Source organism: Dermacentor albipictus, chromosome 5 (genome assembly GCF_038994185.2).
Source record: "Dermacentor albipictus isolate Rhodes 1998 colony chromosome 5, USDA_Dalb.pri_finalv2, whole genome shotgun sequence".
Classification (NCBI taxonomy): Eukaryota; Metazoa; Arthropoda; class Arachnida; order Ixodida; family Ixodidae; genus Dermacentor; species Dermacentor albipictus.
This window is the reverse complement of record NC_091825.1, coordinates 34,918,838-34,937,647: the sequence shown is the minus strand read 5'-3', so window position 1 is coordinate 34,937,647 and position 18,810 is coordinate 34,918,838. Positions and strand designations below refer to the sequence as shown.

Here is an 18,810-nt window from a genome sequence, read left to right as displayed (position 1 = left end):
AGGGCTGGAAGTGACAGCTGTGAATCTCGATGAGTGATCACCTGCAAAAAGAGTTGCTTGTACCAGAAGAGGAAACCGAGTGTGCGCTGATGGCATTTTCCCATGAAATGGCCAGGCGAGTATTGCAGGGAAGCTGATGTGGTTGGTGGCAACTGTTCTCGATCACGCATGCGTCGAGCCTTTTCTTGTTTATATAGGATATAGCAGCCGGCAAACATATCCTATGATCACAGTTTCGCGATTTTCTGAACATTATCAAAAGATTGTGTTTTCCGGGAACACATTATTAGGTAAAAAAAAAGCATAACTGTATTGGGTCATGTCTTCCAATCGTGAATGTTGAAATGGGATCATATTGTTAGGTTGCAGAAGTCACATAGAAAGATGTAATTACAATATTTACATGAGAGAGAACAATGCATAAACAAGATGACTGTCGAGAATGATTCTACCTCTACACATCAAATTGTCTTCTTCTGATGTGCGCCACTCCGGGTTGCGCCATAACATAACCCCGGCCTGTAAAGGCGCTATCTCGGTGCTAACTATAAGGGAGGTGAACTTGCAGCAAAGTAAGGCTTCAGCTGGGACCCAAGCACAACGTTTTTGGGGATTTGCGAGTCCAGTGGAGTGATCTCGTAGTTGAAATCGCCAAGCTGATGCAATATCGTGTAGGGCCCTGTGTAGTGTTGCAGCAGCTTTTCAGACAAGCCAACACACCGACACAGTGTCCATAGAAGCACAGTGGAGCCAGGAGAAAATCGAACGTCCCGGTGTCCGCTGCCGTACTGGATCTTCTGTGGCCTGAGAGTCAGTGAGCCGGGAGCTGGTAATCTGACATGCCATGGAAGCCAGAGCGAAGACGTCTTGAGAATATTCAGTGGGAGTGCCTGTCCAGGAAGGAAGCAGTGTGTCAAAAGGCAAAGAAGAGTGGTGGCCGAACAGAAGGTAAAAGGGTGAAAAGCCAGCGATCTCGTGACGGGACAAATTATAGGCGAAGGACCTGAAGGGTAACATGCTGTCCCAATAACTGTGGTCATCAGAAACATACATAGATAGCAATTCTGTCAATGTGCGATTGAGCCGCTCCATCAATCTGTTTGTCTGCGGGTGCTGGCACTGGAAAGCTTGCGCTCTGCAGAACAGCAGTGAAGTACGTCTTCAACTACTCAGGACAAGAAGGTGCAGCCACAATCAGTGAGGAGCTGCAGAGGTGCGCTGTGATGGAGGATGGCGTGATGTAAAGGGAAATCTGCCGCCTCAGTTGTACAGCTTGTGCGGAAAGCTTGCATGATCACGTACCGGGTCGTGTGATCAGTCACGACAACGACCCACTTATTGCCAGATTTCGATGTAGGAAAAAGGCTGAGAAGATCGAGACCGACGCGAAAGAATGGTTCTGAGGGCACATCGATGGGGCAAAGGCGTCCAGTGGGCAGCACAGCAGGTTTTCTGCGGTGCTGACAGAGCGTACAGGCTGCAACATAGTGGTGCACCAAGCCGTACCGGCTAGGCTGGTAGAAGCGGCGCTGTACGCGGTCATAAGTACGTGAAACACCGAGGTTGCCTGGAGTAGGGGAGTCATGCATATGCTCAAGAACGGATGTCCGGAGATGGCATGGTACAACGAGTAAAAATTCTGGTCCTTCGGGGCATAAGCTGCGACGGTAGAAAACATTGTCGCAGAGCACGACAAAGTGCAGCATGGGCTCCGAATGTCTAGAGTTTAGACGATCGATGAGAACACATAAGCAGTCATCACGCCGTTGTTCAGTGCGGATGTCGTGCAGATCAGAAATGGCCAGGACACAAGCATGCATGTCGTATTCAGGGTGGTCAACAGAATGTCGAGAGAGGCAGTCGCTGTCCCTGTACAAACTGCCTTACTTGTATAAAACAGCAAATGAATATTCTTGGAGCAGTACCGCCCATCTACCCAATTGTCCATGGGGTCTTTAAGCGAGGAGAGGCAGCACAAGGATTGGTGATCGGTAACCATGGAAAATGTGTGGTCATACAAGTAGGGATGGAATTTGAGAACTGCCCAAACTAACGCCAGCCACTCCCATTCTGTAATTGAAAAATTCCTCCCGGCAGGTGACAGGAGGTGACTGACATACGCAATTACACACTCTGCATTACACGGCCATTGAAAAAGTACAGCCACACACGTTTCTTTTTCCACGCTCACTAAGACGCCCCGTAATTTTTATATGATTGACAATACTCTGATCGAACAGGTTGAGGGTTTTAAATATTTGGGAGTATTTTTCATATCTGACTTAGCTTGGGACAAACATGTACATTATGTCATGAGAAAAGCCTTTAAAAAGCTAGGCCTCCTTAAAGGGGCCCTGATCCACCCCTCAGGCTTGGTGAAATAACACAGTCCGCGGGTAGCATATGCTGTTGTCAACATCTCAGCCAAGTTCTGCTGTCGTGGGCGGTCCGTGGAGCTCGCAAGCGGAGCACGAAGTCACCTTTTTTTCAAACGCTCTCGTTTCAAAAACCCCAATGCTCCTCACTCTTTTCTGTATGCTCTATTTCGTCATAAATCACACTCCAATACGTGGCTGCTATTGGTCGCTGCGCTCGGCCAGACCGTGGCTGCCGCAAGGTGCCGCCACAAGTCCAGTGGCTCTCTGAGGACAGCCGCGTTTGACTTATGTTTAGTGTGGCATAGGCACAAAATCGAAAATTTAAACTGCGCGCCTTGGTGACGTCTCCACCGTAGCCTTTGCACTGCAAGATATTGAAGGTGGAAGGGGAGCACAGCTGAGGCCGTGTTTGATTGCCGATAACTCCGCTTCTGCTGAATGCATTCAAGTACTTTTTGCGGCAAAGTGGTTCTGAAATAGCCTATCTTCACTTCAAATGTCTTTCTCCACTTCGATAAAAAGTGGTTCAGGGCCCTTTTAAGCACTGACTATCACACGCAAACTCGGAAATGAAAATGCATGCATACACATCCCTGATAAGGTCTTCTTTAAAATATGCATCAATCATATGGCATTCAAATAACGCTAGTCTTACAAAACGCCTGGAATCAGTTCAGAATAAGGCTGCTAGGTTTATTTTATCTTCTTACTCAACACACACCAGGGTTCCCCTTTTAAAGCACACACTTAATCTTTTAAACGTTGACACTAGATGCAAGTTCTTACATTAGTCTTTTTTCCACTCTTTATATTTTGGTGACTCTGGATTTGCGGCTACACACATTGTTCCTGCGCATCATATTTTCACATGTACTGATCACATACACAAGGTATCACCTATTTTCGCAAAAACAGTAAAATATCAAACTTCCCTCCTTTTGTTATCAATTAAATAATGGAATGTGTTACCGGAAAACGTTGTGACAATAAGGGAAAGTAGTACTCCTTTCCAGAAAGCCCTACTTGCCCATCTTGAATCAAGAACAGTGCAGTAATTTGAATGTAAAGACTATGACTCGATTCATGTAAGACATCCATGTCAGCAGAGTAGATAATTATCGAATTTTGTTATGCTAAGCCGAATGGTGCGTTGCCGTGATGTTTTTCTCCCTTTTGCAACTGTACGATGTGCCAGTTTTCTGTGTGTGCCTTTTTCTTTTCTGTTGTATGTGATGCAAATTTGGATGGTGTAAATTCCCCCCCCCCCCCTATATACTGGCCCTAGGGGCCCTTATGTTAAGTAAATAAATAAAATAAATAAATAGATAAATTCCATGGCCACTGGCATCCATGTGCAGTTCAGTGGTGGCAGATGGATCACAATGAGCCAGCAATGGGGGAGCCATGAGCAAGCGTACTAGGACAGAGCAAGTTCTGGTTTGAGCAAGGCCCCATGTGAAAGGAATGTTCTTCTTAAGTAAATTGGTGAGTGGGCGAGAGATTTTGGCAAAATTCTTGATAGAACGACGGAAATCTTAGCATAGCCCAAAAAAGCTTCTTACATCTGTGGCGGAAGATGGAACAGGAAGTTCTGGACAGCGTGAATCTTGTCAGTGTCAGGTTGAACACCAATGGCACTGACAAGATGGCGAAGAACGGTAATTTGATGATGTACAAAGTGCCACTTGGATAAGTTAAATTGTAGGCTGGCACGTCTGAAAACAGCAAGAATAGCTGATAGATGCAGTAGATGACTCGTGAAAGTTGGTGAAAAGACTATCACATTGTCTAGATGACACAGACTTGTGGACCAGTTATAGCTGCGAAGTAAAAGATCCATCATTCTTTCAAAGGTTGCCAGGGCATTAAAAAGGCCGAATGGCATAACCTTGAATTGTTAGAGGCCATCAGGTGTTACAAAGGCAGTTTTCTCACGGTCCATGTCAGCTACTGACATTTGCTAATAGACTATCGGAGGTCTATTGATGAAAAGTATGTGGCTCTGTGCAAGTAGTCCAAGGGGTCATCAATACGTGGCAAGGGGGTCAACATCCTTGTGTGATTTTGTTGAAGTGTCTGTAATCCACACAAAAGTACCAACTGCCGTCCTTGTTCTTGAAAAGCACAACAGGAGACACCTACGGACTGCAAGATGGCTCAATAACGCCTTTAGCTAACGTCTTATCGACTTCTCGTTATATCACTTATCTTTCAGCATGTGAAACATAATATGGCCGGGGAAGTATCGGATTGGCATCTCCGGTATAAATACGATGGGTGACCAGCGATGTCTGGGCTAAAGCGCAGCCATCAAAGTAAAAAATGTAGCGGTAAGTTTTCAAAAGATGGTGGAGGTCAGCAGCTTGTGCCAGAAGAAGATCAGGTGCAATTATCTTGCTAAGTTCGTCTATGAGAGTCGGTGAGTCGGAGGTTCCTGTACAGCGCGACGGAATTTCAGCATCAAGAGCTGATATCTTGCAATAATTCACAGGCGAGATGTTGCTTAAAGACATGTGTCTGAGAAGAATTTGAGTTGAGCAGTTAAAGTTAAGGAGCAGGAGCGAAGTCTGATTGCTTGTAACAGTGAGCACGGTATGAGCAACAGCCAAATTTCTTTCAAGCAGTATGTCAGCAGTGGGACGTAGTACATCGACGCTGTCAGGAACAGATGGGAGTGACGTATGTAGTGGCTTGAGGCGACAGGCGGATGTCTATGGGAGAGCATAACCATGGTTGTGTGACTGGTGGACTATAGCAGCCATGGGGCAGTTCAAGCTGAATGACACTAGACACGCAATCAAAGAGCGCTGAATGGGACGATAAAAAGCCTGAGGTGAGTATAACGTTGTAAGGACATTATTCCAAAATGGCAAACAAAACTGTCGTTAGGCGCCTCGCGATGCCGATGCAAGTGGTGCACTTTCCAAGCACGATAGGCATCTCTCCGTCGGCAACGCGGAGGTTGCATGATGCAGCGGGTGTAAGAACATTCTTCAGGCATCAGCACAATTGGACAATCATCTCGGACATGAGCACGGCAGTGTCAATGAGTGCTGGGACACTGACTCCATCGACTAAAACGTCTATCAAGTTCTGTTTGGTCGGCAAAGTGATCAGAGGGTTTTGCGGTGAAGTCACCAATGCAGCGTCACCTCTGGGAGCTGCATCGCTTAGTTTTGTGGTGACGGGTGTCGGGGGCTGCATTGGGGACGGTGGGCGATGAGCCTACCGCGATAGGGATGACGGTCGACGAGCAGGTTGCGAATGGGACTGGTGATGTTGCATTGACGATGAGGGACCATTCCAAGGAGCAAAAGCGTCATTGTTTGGCTGTTGTGGTGCCAATGGAGGCTGGTAACGACGCTCGCTCTGTTTGGGGTGATAATAACTGGTCGCAGAGGGGAGAAGACAGTAGGTTGTTGCAATGGCGCGCAGTGTGACCAATACGTTGGCAGGCAAATCAGATTGGCCGATCGTCTGCAGTTCGCCACTCAGCTGGATTTCGGTACCGTGCAGTATACCAAAGACCAGTCAATGGACCTGAAACATGAGACAGCTGTGAAGCAGAAAAAGCACATACAGAATAAACTCCAAGATTAGCCAGTTCCTCGCGGACTATTGCCTTCACAAATGGTGTTGTAGGCAAGTTGTTCAACTCACCGGAGCAAGAAAAAAGGGCTGCAGGTGCCATGGCTTCAAGTTCTCACCGCACTATCCGTGTCGGGTCATCTGATGATGATGGTCACTGCACTCCTAGCCTGTCGTAACAAGAGGATGTTGCAGCTGTGTTCAGCAGATGTGCGAATGGCGTTGCAATGCGATGACTCTTTGCCTGTTCAAAGCGCTGACACCCTTTTATGGTGTTCTGTACTGTTTCACAGTTTTCGCACATGAGCACGTTGAAAGCATCATCAGTGATCCCCTTGAGTGCATGCACAACCTTGTCTGACTCGGTCATATCGCTGTCGGCCTTACAGCACAGAGCCAGCACGTCCTGGATGTAAGAGACATGTAATTCTGTGGACGTCTGGGAACGGGTCGCTAGTTTTTTCTTAGCAGTGCTCTTCCACCTGGCAGGATGGCCGAACAAGTCCCTCCGCTTCAGTTTACACATGTCCCAATCGTTAAGCTCTTCCTCGTGGTTGTCATACCACACCTTCGCTGTGCCTTGTAGGTAGAAGACCAAGTTAGCCAACATAACTATCTGATCCCATTTTTTTTGGGCCCTTATACGCTCATATGTGGTGATTCATTCTTCCACGTCAAGGCGGTTGGTGCCGCAGAACAGTCCTGCATCCTGCGGCTGATCCAGCATGACCATCAGGGTTGTAGGCGTTGACCATGGAAGGTCCTGTTTCATCCGTAATATTGTCCGGTGCGAGGTGATGACCACTGCAGAGCTCCATTGCAGTTTCTCGTGGGTACCCCCCACCTCTCACCAATTTTTTATGTTGCAGAAGTCACATATAAAACTGTGTTTATAATATTTACACGAGGGACAACGATGCATAAACAAGATGGCTGTCGAGAGAGACTCCACCTCTACACATCAAATTGTCTTCTTCTGACTGGCGCCAATCTGGGTTGTACAATAACAGTAGCAATGAGGTTCTACTGTATTTGTTGCAGTGAAGCTCTTAGGAACTGTTTGTTCTTTCATTGCATGATTCTGTAGAGAACAGAAACGGTCACTGACATATTTCAAGAGCTAGTGCAGATGGCTATATAAGCAGGTTCATTATATATTTATAAGCCGATTCATTACATTACAGTCTCTGACCTCGGGACGTCCCCTTGTATATCATTATATAGTTGACTTCCATTAATTTGACTCTGACGGGACCGATGAAATTGATCAAATTATCCAGCAGGTTGAATTAAACAATATGCAGAAGATGTCAAAACAGACCACTGATTCATTTTCCAATGGGCAAAATTTGCTTGGCCCAATGTCGCGCAAGTATATAGTGGCCAACCAGGCCACGTGTGGGCCACGCTTGGCCATTTCGGTTGGGTCATTATTGGGGATTGACATGAGCATTACATTGGCCAATTATTAGGGTGCCAACCTTGGGCCTATCATTGCTGCCAACCTGGCTGACTGCCAACCTAGCAAGGACCAGGGTGATCTGTAGGTCGGCCCACATCTGGGCCTGCATCAAATCGAGCATGGCCCATGACAACTTCAAGGTTGGCCCATGTCTGCACCTACACTGAACTTTAGCATGGCCCATGAAAATTTGCAGGTTGGCTTATGGTTGGCCTACATTGAACCTAACATCCAAGTGACAACAGTGACATCTTATCAATATCTTATGGACATCCTCTGCTAGGATGTGGATATCCTAGGCATGTGTCGAATATCTCCTGCGGATGTCTCACATGACTGTTTGGCCATGTTTTCTATGTCCTGCAAGCATCCCTTGCACATATGTGAGGGACGTCATGGGGACATGCTGCATACATTTTACGGACATGTTAGGGCCTTTTGCACAGTGTTTGCCATAATGTCTGTTACGTTTGCATTTGCAGACAGCAGACACTTTCTGACAAATGCAACATGCCCATGCAGCGAGAACATATACATCCTAATGCGACAGCGTTAAGGAGCCCACATCGCAGGAAATCCGGTGTCGGCGTCCCGCGTAGGCGTCAGCGTGCCATGTCAGTGTTGGACGTCGTTTCGGCGAAAAAATTTCAAACCAAATTCTGAACTACGCATACCCAACCACTTCTCTACCGCCAAAGTTGCTCACATCTTGTTTTTAATTATTTACAAAGTTATTACTTGGAATTTTGAGAACGCAGCCCACAAACAAATGTAATGGAAAAGAAAAAACACCAACAGTGCATGTACTTTATGTTAGCTCTTCTCAGACTGAAATATTAAAAGTGCGAAACAATAACAACAGATCAACCCACGCGAGAGGCCGTGTTTCTACCAGAAAGCTTGCCTTCTTGCATAGCATTCGCGGCCAGCATTTCCCGGTAAGCATTATGGTTACATAAGCTGCAGTTGCCGGGAAGCATGAAAAGTACTAAGGGGTCTTTGAATGCTATCGCGTTCCACTCTTAAAGGGACCATTGTCAGATGGGAAGACGACTTGGCACTCAGAGGTGCCGCGTCCCAGAGCTTTCATGAAGTTATCAATGCAGCATCATTCAATACATTTACCCCGGCGCTCCATCTCTACCCAGGCTGTCTGGGTGGGAATCTTTGGTTAAGCATTGCGTGCCCCAAACTTTTGTGCACATTTTACCCATACACACACATCTGAAGTGCAGCATACTATTCGTCTAGGCCTTCCATCAAGCACAAGTGATTTCTTGAACTGACTGGAGTTTTTCAAGTAAACTGTGTCAGAAAATTTGTAAAGTATGATGTACACATGAGTTGCAGACACGATAGCTTCAGATTGTAATTCAAAAATGCGAGACAACAAAATTATGTTACGAAGAAACTCAAAGACAAATCCTCAATTGGAGGAAATATTCACACATATGCCAAAAAAAGGTCAATACGGGATAACCTTGGGACATTCGTGCTGGGATATCCAAAACAGGTCCATGTGCAATATCCTTGGGACATTCATGATAGGATATACGAAACTGGACATCTGGTGGATGTCCTATTTGTCTCCAAAATGATGCATAGACATTGAGACATAATTTGGATGTCCTACGGATGAAGTGTTTTCACTGCAATGGCCCATGGCAATTTGTAGGTTGGCTTATGTCTGGGCCTACATTGGGCTTAGATGGATTTCTAGCATATGTTATACTTATGAAACTGCATATTCCTGACCGATAACAAGACAAGTCCATTCTTAACAAGTCCATCCTCATTGCTGTACAGAATGCACAGTACAAAATGTGCTGCATTACAGGGAGCATATTCATTTATAAATTTGTTACAAAACTGTTATCTTACAAAAAATCACACAAAGTGCTGGAGCTCAATTGTGCCACATAACCCTGTGCCCACAGACTGGAGCAAATGGACCACTGGAACCATGTTATCAAAATATGAATACTCATATTAAAAAGACTGTGGATGCATCTGCCTTACATTAAAGGTGACGCTTGGTGCCATTAAAGATATCACAGTAGAGAGGCAACTATACAAAATGGAAAATTACATATAGGCAAAAAACATTTAAGAAAAAAAATGTGGATATATTATGTGGCACAATGGTTTAGGGAATGCACCATACTGCACTCATCTAAGCATTGAAAAAACTCCTTATTCATGGAGGGCCTGATACAGTACATTGGCAACGTACTTCGGCATGACGCATAGCAATCGCATACTTCGCATAGCAATCTCTTGCAGTTGGCCCTGGAGAATGGTCGTATAGCAACCTCAGTCACACGTGTCTTGGCCACCCACGTAGTCGGCAAGCAACCTTGGCGAGACTTTTTCACTGCAACCACAGTAGGCAGCCGACATCACCCCAGCTGTTTTCCAACCGTTGGCTGTCAGTTTGGGTTGGCAGTATTCACTCGAGCCTTACACGCTGTCGAATTAAATGCACTCCCAATTTCGATGTATCTAGAGAATCAATCGCGCTCCCAATTTCGATGTATTTGAAGTAGAAAACTAACGTAGGAATTACATTAAATCTTCTAAACAAAGTAGAAACCTAATGCATAAACGTCTTTTTTCTTTCTTTAAAGCGAAAGCTTTACTGGTTGCGAACTTGCGATTTCACCGTGGCGGTGCTCCGAGGAGGCATATGACGTCACAACGCGCGCCTCGCCGCGGATATTTCTCCCTCTCTCTCCCTCCCTACTCACTAGTGCGCATGCGCCACTAGTAGCACCGAGCATTGCACTGACCCACAGGTGCTCCGCCGCTGCACAGCGCCGCGCCTTTCCGCCGTCGCCATTTGGTATGACGTCACATCGCATTCCTCGTTGTTGCGCTCACCTCCGCTCGCTTCGCCAGCTGCGTCGCATGCCTGATAACATGTCGGAGGACTGAAAAGGAGAGCTCGCATGCGCCGCAACCACAGTTGAGGCGGCAGTATAGACGGCGACAATTCTGATAAGCAGGAAGAGGCCTGGAATAGATATCGGAACGAGATGATGAGGAAACGAATCGCCCAGGAAACAGACGAACAGCGCGCCGAACGACTGGCTAAACGCCGCAACATAGGTAGACAACCAGACTAACCTGGACTTGCAATCAAGATTAACCAAGGATGCCTTAGCTTTCGCTAAGTGTATCCTGGCATAGCTGAGCTAAGCCACTGCCAATTTTTTTAATGGCGCCCGGTTTCCTAAAGTTGGCTTCGCCGCACGGTCGCTTAAGTCAGCCTTGCCGTCGTACAGCCATATTATGCGGCAAAGCGTGCGAACGCCGCGAAGGCAGTTTTGGTTTCGTATCCGATAGCACTGCGCAGGCAATTTTCCGCCCGATCCCCTTAAAAAACAAGAGGAGTACATTAAAATAGGGTAAATACCATAATCGCTACCGTTCTTGCTTGGAATCCTTCTTATGATGGGCTGAAAATAGGCGTTTTCAATGAGGGATGATATGTGTTCAACAAATTCGCTGTCCACTAAGCTCCGCCAAGACAGACGCTGCCACTAATGGGGTCGTTAGTGGGGTTATCATAGGAGTCAGGCACGTGGGCGCTGACTGGTGGAGTTCGAATTATCCAGCGAATGCCAATTTTAAGATCAAATTAATGAACGCTTGAGCCCATAGAAATGCATGGGCACCAGGCGGGACCTTTTGTCGGGATCGAATTAATGGAAGTCCGCTGTATTCTATTATACATTTTGTCTTAATGACATTTATTCATTCACCCATTTATGCATTCATTGACTCATATATGGTGTCCTGTGTTGAGCTATTCGAGCAGAAATCCAGCACTCTCAGTCCTTGCCACTTTGTACCACCTTCTTTATATTATGCCTACCTGTCCACATTTCTCACTCAATGAGATGCTTGCATATGTGGTTAAAAGATGAATGAGGGACAAACAACCACTGAATTTTATATAGTTAAAGAAAGTAATCGCTTTAAAATATGTGGCACACACTTCAATATCGGTGAAACCATGCAATGAATGCGGGTCAATGTCTCGTATGTTGCCCACTGTCTGGTTTACAATTGAATCACTAACTCAATCTGCAGGAATTTAAGTGGTAAATGTATCAAAACTCCTAAGGCACCTAAGCACTTTTTGAGATGTGAACGCAAAAGCATTAGTGTCCAATTGAACACCGCTGAGCGGTCCTTCGAGTATTTAGCTGCGAGTAACATACCCTATATAGAGCTACGTGCTGCCCGAGCCAACAAGCAGCAGCAGCTTGCCGTGCCAACGCCACATGCCACCGACGTCCTGCATGACCAGAGACCAAGGAAGGAGCGGCGGCCACCAAGGCCAGCAAAGCACACACAGCTGCTAAGCCCAGTGGAGATGAGAAAGAGAGAGAGAGATACGGACCATGCGCCAGCTTCCGAGAGTGAGACCGCGGCACCCACACGGGCGCATCATGCGACTGCCTCAGCAATGAAACTCGTCGCATTGCAATATCTGCTACGTTGAGACGCGCTAGTGACCTGGCAACACACCGATGCCCTCTCCACTCACACAACTCCGTTTTGCCCCGTCTGCTCTGTCAAGGTGTGCTTGTGACATGGCATTGCAGCCAATGGGAATTTAGGAGCCGTTTCACTGCTACAGACGCCAGCTTTTTTACTCAATGGGCCATTTGGTGCTTTTGCATTAATAATGACGTCTGGTGGCAATAATATATGTCCCTGGAATGACTGGGCTTCTCGAGATGCTCTGAGAGCATTGCAGTGACGTGTTTGCAGTGACGTGACACAGGAAACAAGGGCCGTGCCAAGGAAACGCGAAGTTCAATCTTTTCCCTTTTCACTTTCTTTATTTTTTGTTTGCGCTTGTTAAATGAGGAGAGGGGACTTCTCTTGCCCTGAATATGATTACAATGTCACTTACACGCACTTACACAGGCAGAAGGGCAGCTATCAGCACTTCAAGTGCTCAGCTGGTCCTGAGCACATATGATGCAGCTGGTGGCTCCATCTGGTCATGGTAAACAGCACCAGTCATAATGTAAAATGGTGGTAAGTTAGTGCGCCGGAATTAGGCCACAGTGAGCACTGACCAAGTGCAATGCTGTTCGCTTTGGTTATCCAACAAGAATCGGTATATACATTCAGCATGACATGGTCAATGGTTAGTTTTTCATTTTGCCAAGTGGTTGCTGGTTGTTTTAGTTATTGCAATATGACTTTTTTTAGACAGACACTAGGAGCGCACAGAAACACATACAGAAAGAATGGCATATTACACAAGCTCCCGTACTGTCTTGTATACACTCCATTTTATAGGTGCATCCAATCTAGCCTGCCATCTATTTAGCAATGTTTCACCAATTATACCTGCAAGAACTCGTAGCACCCTCTGTCAGTAGACTGAGGAGATGCACATATCTGCTGGCATTAGACCCGCTATCAATGGTGTGTGCTTGAGCATAGTACGGCCGGCAGAATGCTTTCAGGCATTAAATGAGTTGACATCTGTTACTAGTGGGCTGTCCTTACAAACTCCTCCAATGTGACTTTCTCACATTTGTATATTACAGGGTGAATGACAACATGAGCAAACAGAGTGACCTTTCCGCAAGACAGAGCCAGTGGTTGATGAGAGCAGCATTCCGGGCAAGTTGGTAATCCAATACACAAGTGATATTGCGCACGACACGGACGTAAGAGAAGAAGGCACACCAAGCGTGTCTTCTGGTGTGTCTTCTTCTCTTACGTTAATGTCGTTTTTTGTTGCACAATATCACTTGACCAGTGCTTGAAAAAGCAAAGTCAAGGCACCTACTGTATGCCAAACAACATAAAAAAGTAGGAATGTCAACATTAAAAAACCAGAGTTCGTTGCTGGATGTAAACAATACCAAGCTTCTGGTTTTTCCATTGATGATTGAATTTCCTGAGTGCATGTTAAAGTCCTGGATGATAACCCATGAACCAGCAAATGATGACAGTATTCCTTGTAATCTCTTGTAATCAAATTGGCTTGATGCAGATAAGTAAACCTCTATAGCAATAATGGTACCTCTCTTATATACAGTTACTTGTGTACTAGTGGTGATTATTATTATTGTTGTTGCTGTTCAGTGGGAAGGAAAAATGCGATCACCTGAAGGTGTTGAGCAATCTCAGTGACTGGGTCGTGTGGGACAGGCACCTCAGAACCGCCGTAGCACACGTAGAAGGCCAGCTGTGCTATGGCCTTGCCCACAGTGCATGACTCGCCCACAAGCGAGGTTGTCAGCAGGTACGACTGGTAGCCCCTCTGGCGAGCCAACAGACACACAGCACGAGACATCACCTGCCAGTGATGATAAATGGCAGCCAAGCATTATTGGGTTCAGCGGACTAGCCCAGCATGCATTCAAAAAAGTAAAGAGGACAGCCACGTATGCTGTGCTGAACTTCCAACAAAATCAAAGGCACCTTGGTATGTCTTACCTACCTAAAAAAAATTACGTAAAGGTTTAAACAAAGCATATGTGAAAATGCTAGGACATAAGACATAAAAGAAGCCTACATAAAAATGCATTTCTTACAGAATAAGAATTGTATATTCTCCTCAGCCCCTTAGAAAAGGAACCATGACACAATACATTTTACAGCCGGTTCTCATTATACATTTTACAGCTGGTTCTCATTGCCAGTCTTCCTTTTATAGACATGAAAAATCTACTGTTTGATGGAATGGCATGGTTACATGCATACAAGAGTTCCTGAACAAGTTGCAGATCTCTCAAGTTTGTTTAGGTAAAAGCTTTGTTTGCTAGCCTGAACACATAAATGCGAAAGTACAGCATTACGTGGCAGTTTCCGGCCACTTCTGGGAGTGCGCTCTAGTATGGCCACGGCCGCACACAGCTATCCACGTGGCTGTGCACATGCACCATATCCTAGCCAGCCTAAGGCAGAGCCGAGATGGCTGGTGGCTTCGTGCTCACTGTGTTGTCGCACAACTAGTGTTGGAGGTAACGTAACCTCAAGTTTCAGAGATGCGGTGAAAGTAGAGGCAGCACAAGGCGTTCGCTCCCCGCTTCTGGCGCTCTTCATCATGCCAGCGTTGCGACAGTGCGTGTTAGTGGTCATCTAGTGAAGGCTGTTCCCGTTTGTCTGTGCCCCCGTGATGCCATATACTTGCCAATATATTGGCAAGCGAATACTTACTGAATTTTATGCAGTCGATAAAACTATGAACCTTACTTCACCTTTTCGGCGACACTGCAACTTTTTTCTGTAGTTGATCATGCTTTGAGAAACCAGAGCGAGGCATGAAACTGTGGCACAGTCTAAATGCAGCATGAAAGGAAACTGGGCTGTTTGGTGTATGTGAACTGGGTGTGACATACAGGGGTGCAAGTTGACAAAGTGCAAGAGGAAGCCGAGACACGGACAAGATCGCTATACAGGCACAAAGGGTAACACCACAAGCCACTATATCCACTCTATTGTTATCCACAATATAGTGGATAACACCACTATATTCATTTGGCTATTGATGAATGAAATTTCATCAGCACGCAAGGATCCCGAAGGCTGGCTAAAGCACACATCCCTGCTACTCTGTGTCAAGTATGCCTCTTGTACTGTATTTTGCCTTCTTCTATACTGAACCACTGTTGATGCAATATTTTATGCCAAAATTGTCTAGACATATGTTCTGAACAAACACATATGTCGCCATGACGATGACAAAAATGCAATAAACTCTCATAACTCTCACAATGGCTGATCAGGTCGAAAAATTCTGCTTACAAAATATCCACGCACTTTTGGAAGTAACCGCTGCAGGTGTAAACACTACCGAGGGTGAGCTATGCATTGCAGCATAAAAGACTAGGTAGATGAAAATTGGTTGTCAGTACCTTTAGGTTTGCCAACCCTCACGTTTTGTGGGGATGCGCGACCCTCGCGCCTCCCTTGATGTTTTTCCCGCATAGCGCGTCTCCTGTAGTGCGGCTTCGCCGCATACGCGGCGGTCGGAATGGTACAGGCGCAGTCCGAGAGATGGCGCGAGTGTTGCGCGGCTAACGCCGCGAGGTTACTTGGGCGCCGAAAGGAAGGCGCTTGCTCTCTTGGGTTCGAGGCAGCAAGCGGGACAGACGTGCCGTCCAGCACGTGCAGCGACCCTCTTTCCCGGCGGGTCGGCGCGCGGCGGGGGACGTCTCTCGCGAGCGCGCGGCGACCGATGCATCTGCGAGACCGCCTCGCGTGGCCGCCTTCGAACGCGCTACGATTCGCGTGACCATACACGCGAACGACCAGGCGTTGGGATCCAGCATGGGGCGAACATATTCGCTCGCGAGGACGCGGTGAGTCGGACTTCTATATTTGTCGCGCGCCCATCGGCATGTTTTGTGGATAGCAACTCGGCTAGCAGGTATTGATGTATGAAAGGTGCAATAAATGCCCTTGTGATTGTTTGCACTACTGTGTTGTCGTTCCTTTGTCCCAAGAGTACGGTGTGAGAATCCCACATCAGACCCCACAGTTTCAAGTTGGCCCACCCCGAAATTACAGTTGGCCCACGCCTACTTTAGGCTTACCCATGCATTTTCTATGGAGCCCTATGTATTCCTTTGGGTAAGGGGTCACGCTTTTCGCATCATAGACATAGTTTTGCTAACAAAATTATCTCTGGTAACTTTTTTTTTTTCAACTGCTCCTTGTGGCTTATAAAGCTACCAATCATCTACATTTACACTATTGTAATGAGTAAATGCCTTAAGTTTGTAAATTATGCATTTTTGTGGAGATATAAGGCACTATACTTTTTGCGTGGTGGGGCTGGGGTACTCACCAATGAATGCTTACGCGTTAAAAGTCAAATGAAGCATTAGGAGCCAACACGCAATTTCTTCGCCTGCACATGACCCTTCAGAGAGTGCAAATGACTGCTGTAGAGCCTTTAAAGTATGGATACTTAAGCAACATAGCCTGCCCCGCGACACAAGTTCTCATGTTTTATATACTATGCTCGCCGGGGTGAAAATTTACCGTACTTTTGCTCAAATTTGATATTTCAGTGGGCACAGTTGACATCTTGAAGTATTCTAAAAGTATTCGAGAAATAGTCGCATTTACAAATAGGTCACTATTCAATTTGTTAGTCAAATGTTTTGAATATTCGAACACTCCTACTAATTATCCTTACCTTGCAACGACTGATTCCATCTTACGCATGCAAATTTACCAATTTCATCATGCCACCTAGTTCTCTGACATACTAGACTATGCTTCCCTTCCAATAGCACCCATGTTGTAACTCTGCCATCTAAGAATGCCATACATTATATGGCCTGCACAACTCCAATCCTTCCTCCTAAAGGGACGCTAAAGCAAAACACTAAGCCTGTTTAGACAGATAAATGTTCTTTGAAAACCCTGTTGTCATTCATTTCGAAATAACAGGTTGATTAAAGAAGAGAAAATGAAGGTCAATGTTTCAGTTTTTTAATTTCGTGCCGAATTCCCAATGCTGGGACGCCACTGGGACGTCCCAGATTTCGAAGTATTTTTTCGTATTTAGACCGCATTGGCTCAGCAGAAGTTCTTGAAACACACCATGTTCAGTTCTTGGCTCCTTTAGAACACAAGTTAGTGTATCTGTACCACCAAAGAAATAACTAGGCCCTAGAAAAGGCTGTTAAAACCCATGGTGTCACAGAAAGCTGCTGAGGGAACTTCCAAGAAGGCATTGCCACCCGTCCTTTGTTATTGCACTTTTTTTGGCTTACCAAACATCTTATCATGGTAAGGGTGGTGTTTTTAATTTGTAGAGGGGTAATTTACTGACACACATGAAACCATTTTTTCCCTTTTGTGTCCCTTTAATCTCAACTAGGATATTGCCTACCCCCATTTACTCTGTAGTCGTACCACTGTCTTCCTGTCTCTTAACCTTAAGCCCATCGTTTTTCGTTCCATCACTCATTGCAGTCGTTCACTTTGGCTCAAACTTCTTCATTAGCTTCCATGTTTCTGGCCCATGCATTGGAACGAGTAGAATGCAATGATTGTACACGTTTGTGTGCATCACAACTAGTGGCACGGCCTGGCTCACTTTGTTGTTGCCGATGAGAACGTTCAAGGACTGCGTGGTGGGTGGACCCAGGTGGGACACGACGCGTTCCAGCACTTCCACTATGATTGGCGCCACTTTGTCCCGTATGTGGTACTTGTCCAGCAGCCGCAGCGGCAGACCCGGGTCGTCCTTGTTGGGCACCGTCGGACCACTAGCGATGCTTCCCAGTGGATCATCCACCTGACAATTGCAAATGGCCAGTGACAATTCACACAAGGGACACAAAAAGCACATGCAGTACAATCTGGACTCAAAGGAGATCAGTCAGATGTGATGACTATATGAAAACGAGAACCTTGTGGTTGGTTGGTTTTCAATACAGGAAGCGAAAACGCAATCTAATTTGTCAGGGCCCAGTATTTCCAATCTACAGCTAAATAAACCTAAGGTCAGCATGAAAAGCTAAACAAATTTTTTCCCAGGCACATGCGCATCACCACTTGCAATATTTGTTCCCCATCTTTCTTTTTCTTTTTTTTGTAAATTGTCTTATCGTGTACATTAGCAAGTCTTTATGTTTTACTTAATTATGCCAGGGCTCAACACCTTCAGAGGCACTCAATACGAGTTGCGTCCAGGTGTTTTTTAATGCTTACTTGTTTCTTGAAAACAGTTGTATACCTATGTATTCAGTTTTCATTTGTTCTTTGTTTGAAATGTGTGCATATCTTACTAATTATCACACACCAAAATTTTTGTCCCAACTACACAACAAAACCTTACTTTTATTTTCTTCTCTTTTATGTTCTTTGATGAAAATGTTGGTGAGGTTGCCTGACACGCCAACCCAACACTTTCGGGCCTCTCCACTTGGTCTTTCCATAATGGCCTCAAAATCAATCGTAAAAAACAATGAAAGCAATTCTTTTCAAGACCAGAGGCCGGTAAGTCTGCCTGGATCAGAAAAAAAAAATTTACTCGCCATCCCGACCCTGCGAAACTGGATGTCCAGCAAAGATGTTGGAAACCCCCCTACAACTGCCGACTGGGGGCTATGCAATACTTTATCACCTTAGAGTAATGGTAGTAATGGCAGTTTTGACTGCATGCCGCCGCTGGTCGTATGGCCATTTCTTTTTCCCTTTGGCATCCCTTGTATTCACGCTGCTCCATGGGAGTTCTAACAGTGCGGTGCCTACCCACAGCAGCGCTACAACAACAGTGAAATTAGTTGCTAGGCTGATTCTTTTATGTACAAAAGGCTAGTGACGTCACTCCCCAAGTCGCAAGCTGCCGTTGCCATGGCAGCTTGCGCAACACTAGTCTGT

General features: G+C 45.9%; 1 protein-coding gene across 6 annotated transcripts in view; it reads right to left on the bottom strand.

Moving 5' to 3' along the window:
• Nucleotides 1-18,810, bottom strand: part of LOC135908089 (glycerate kinase) — a 62,631-nt gene that overhangs the window by 16,056 nt on the left and 27,765 nt on the right. For 5 of the 6 annotated variants that reach the window (XM_070538347.1, XM_065439836.2, XM_065439838.2 and 2 more), the window contains 2 exons: nt 17,522-17,722; nt 13,571-13,762 (listed from right to left, as the gene is read on the bottom strand). In XM_070538347.1, the coding sequence (XP_070394448.1) occupies nt 13,571-13,762; nt 17,522-17,722 (393 nt within the window). The remainder of the gene's footprint in view (nt 1-13,570; nt 13,763-17,521; nt 17,723-18,810) is intronic. The other variant, XM_065439837.2, reaches the window with a different exon arrangement.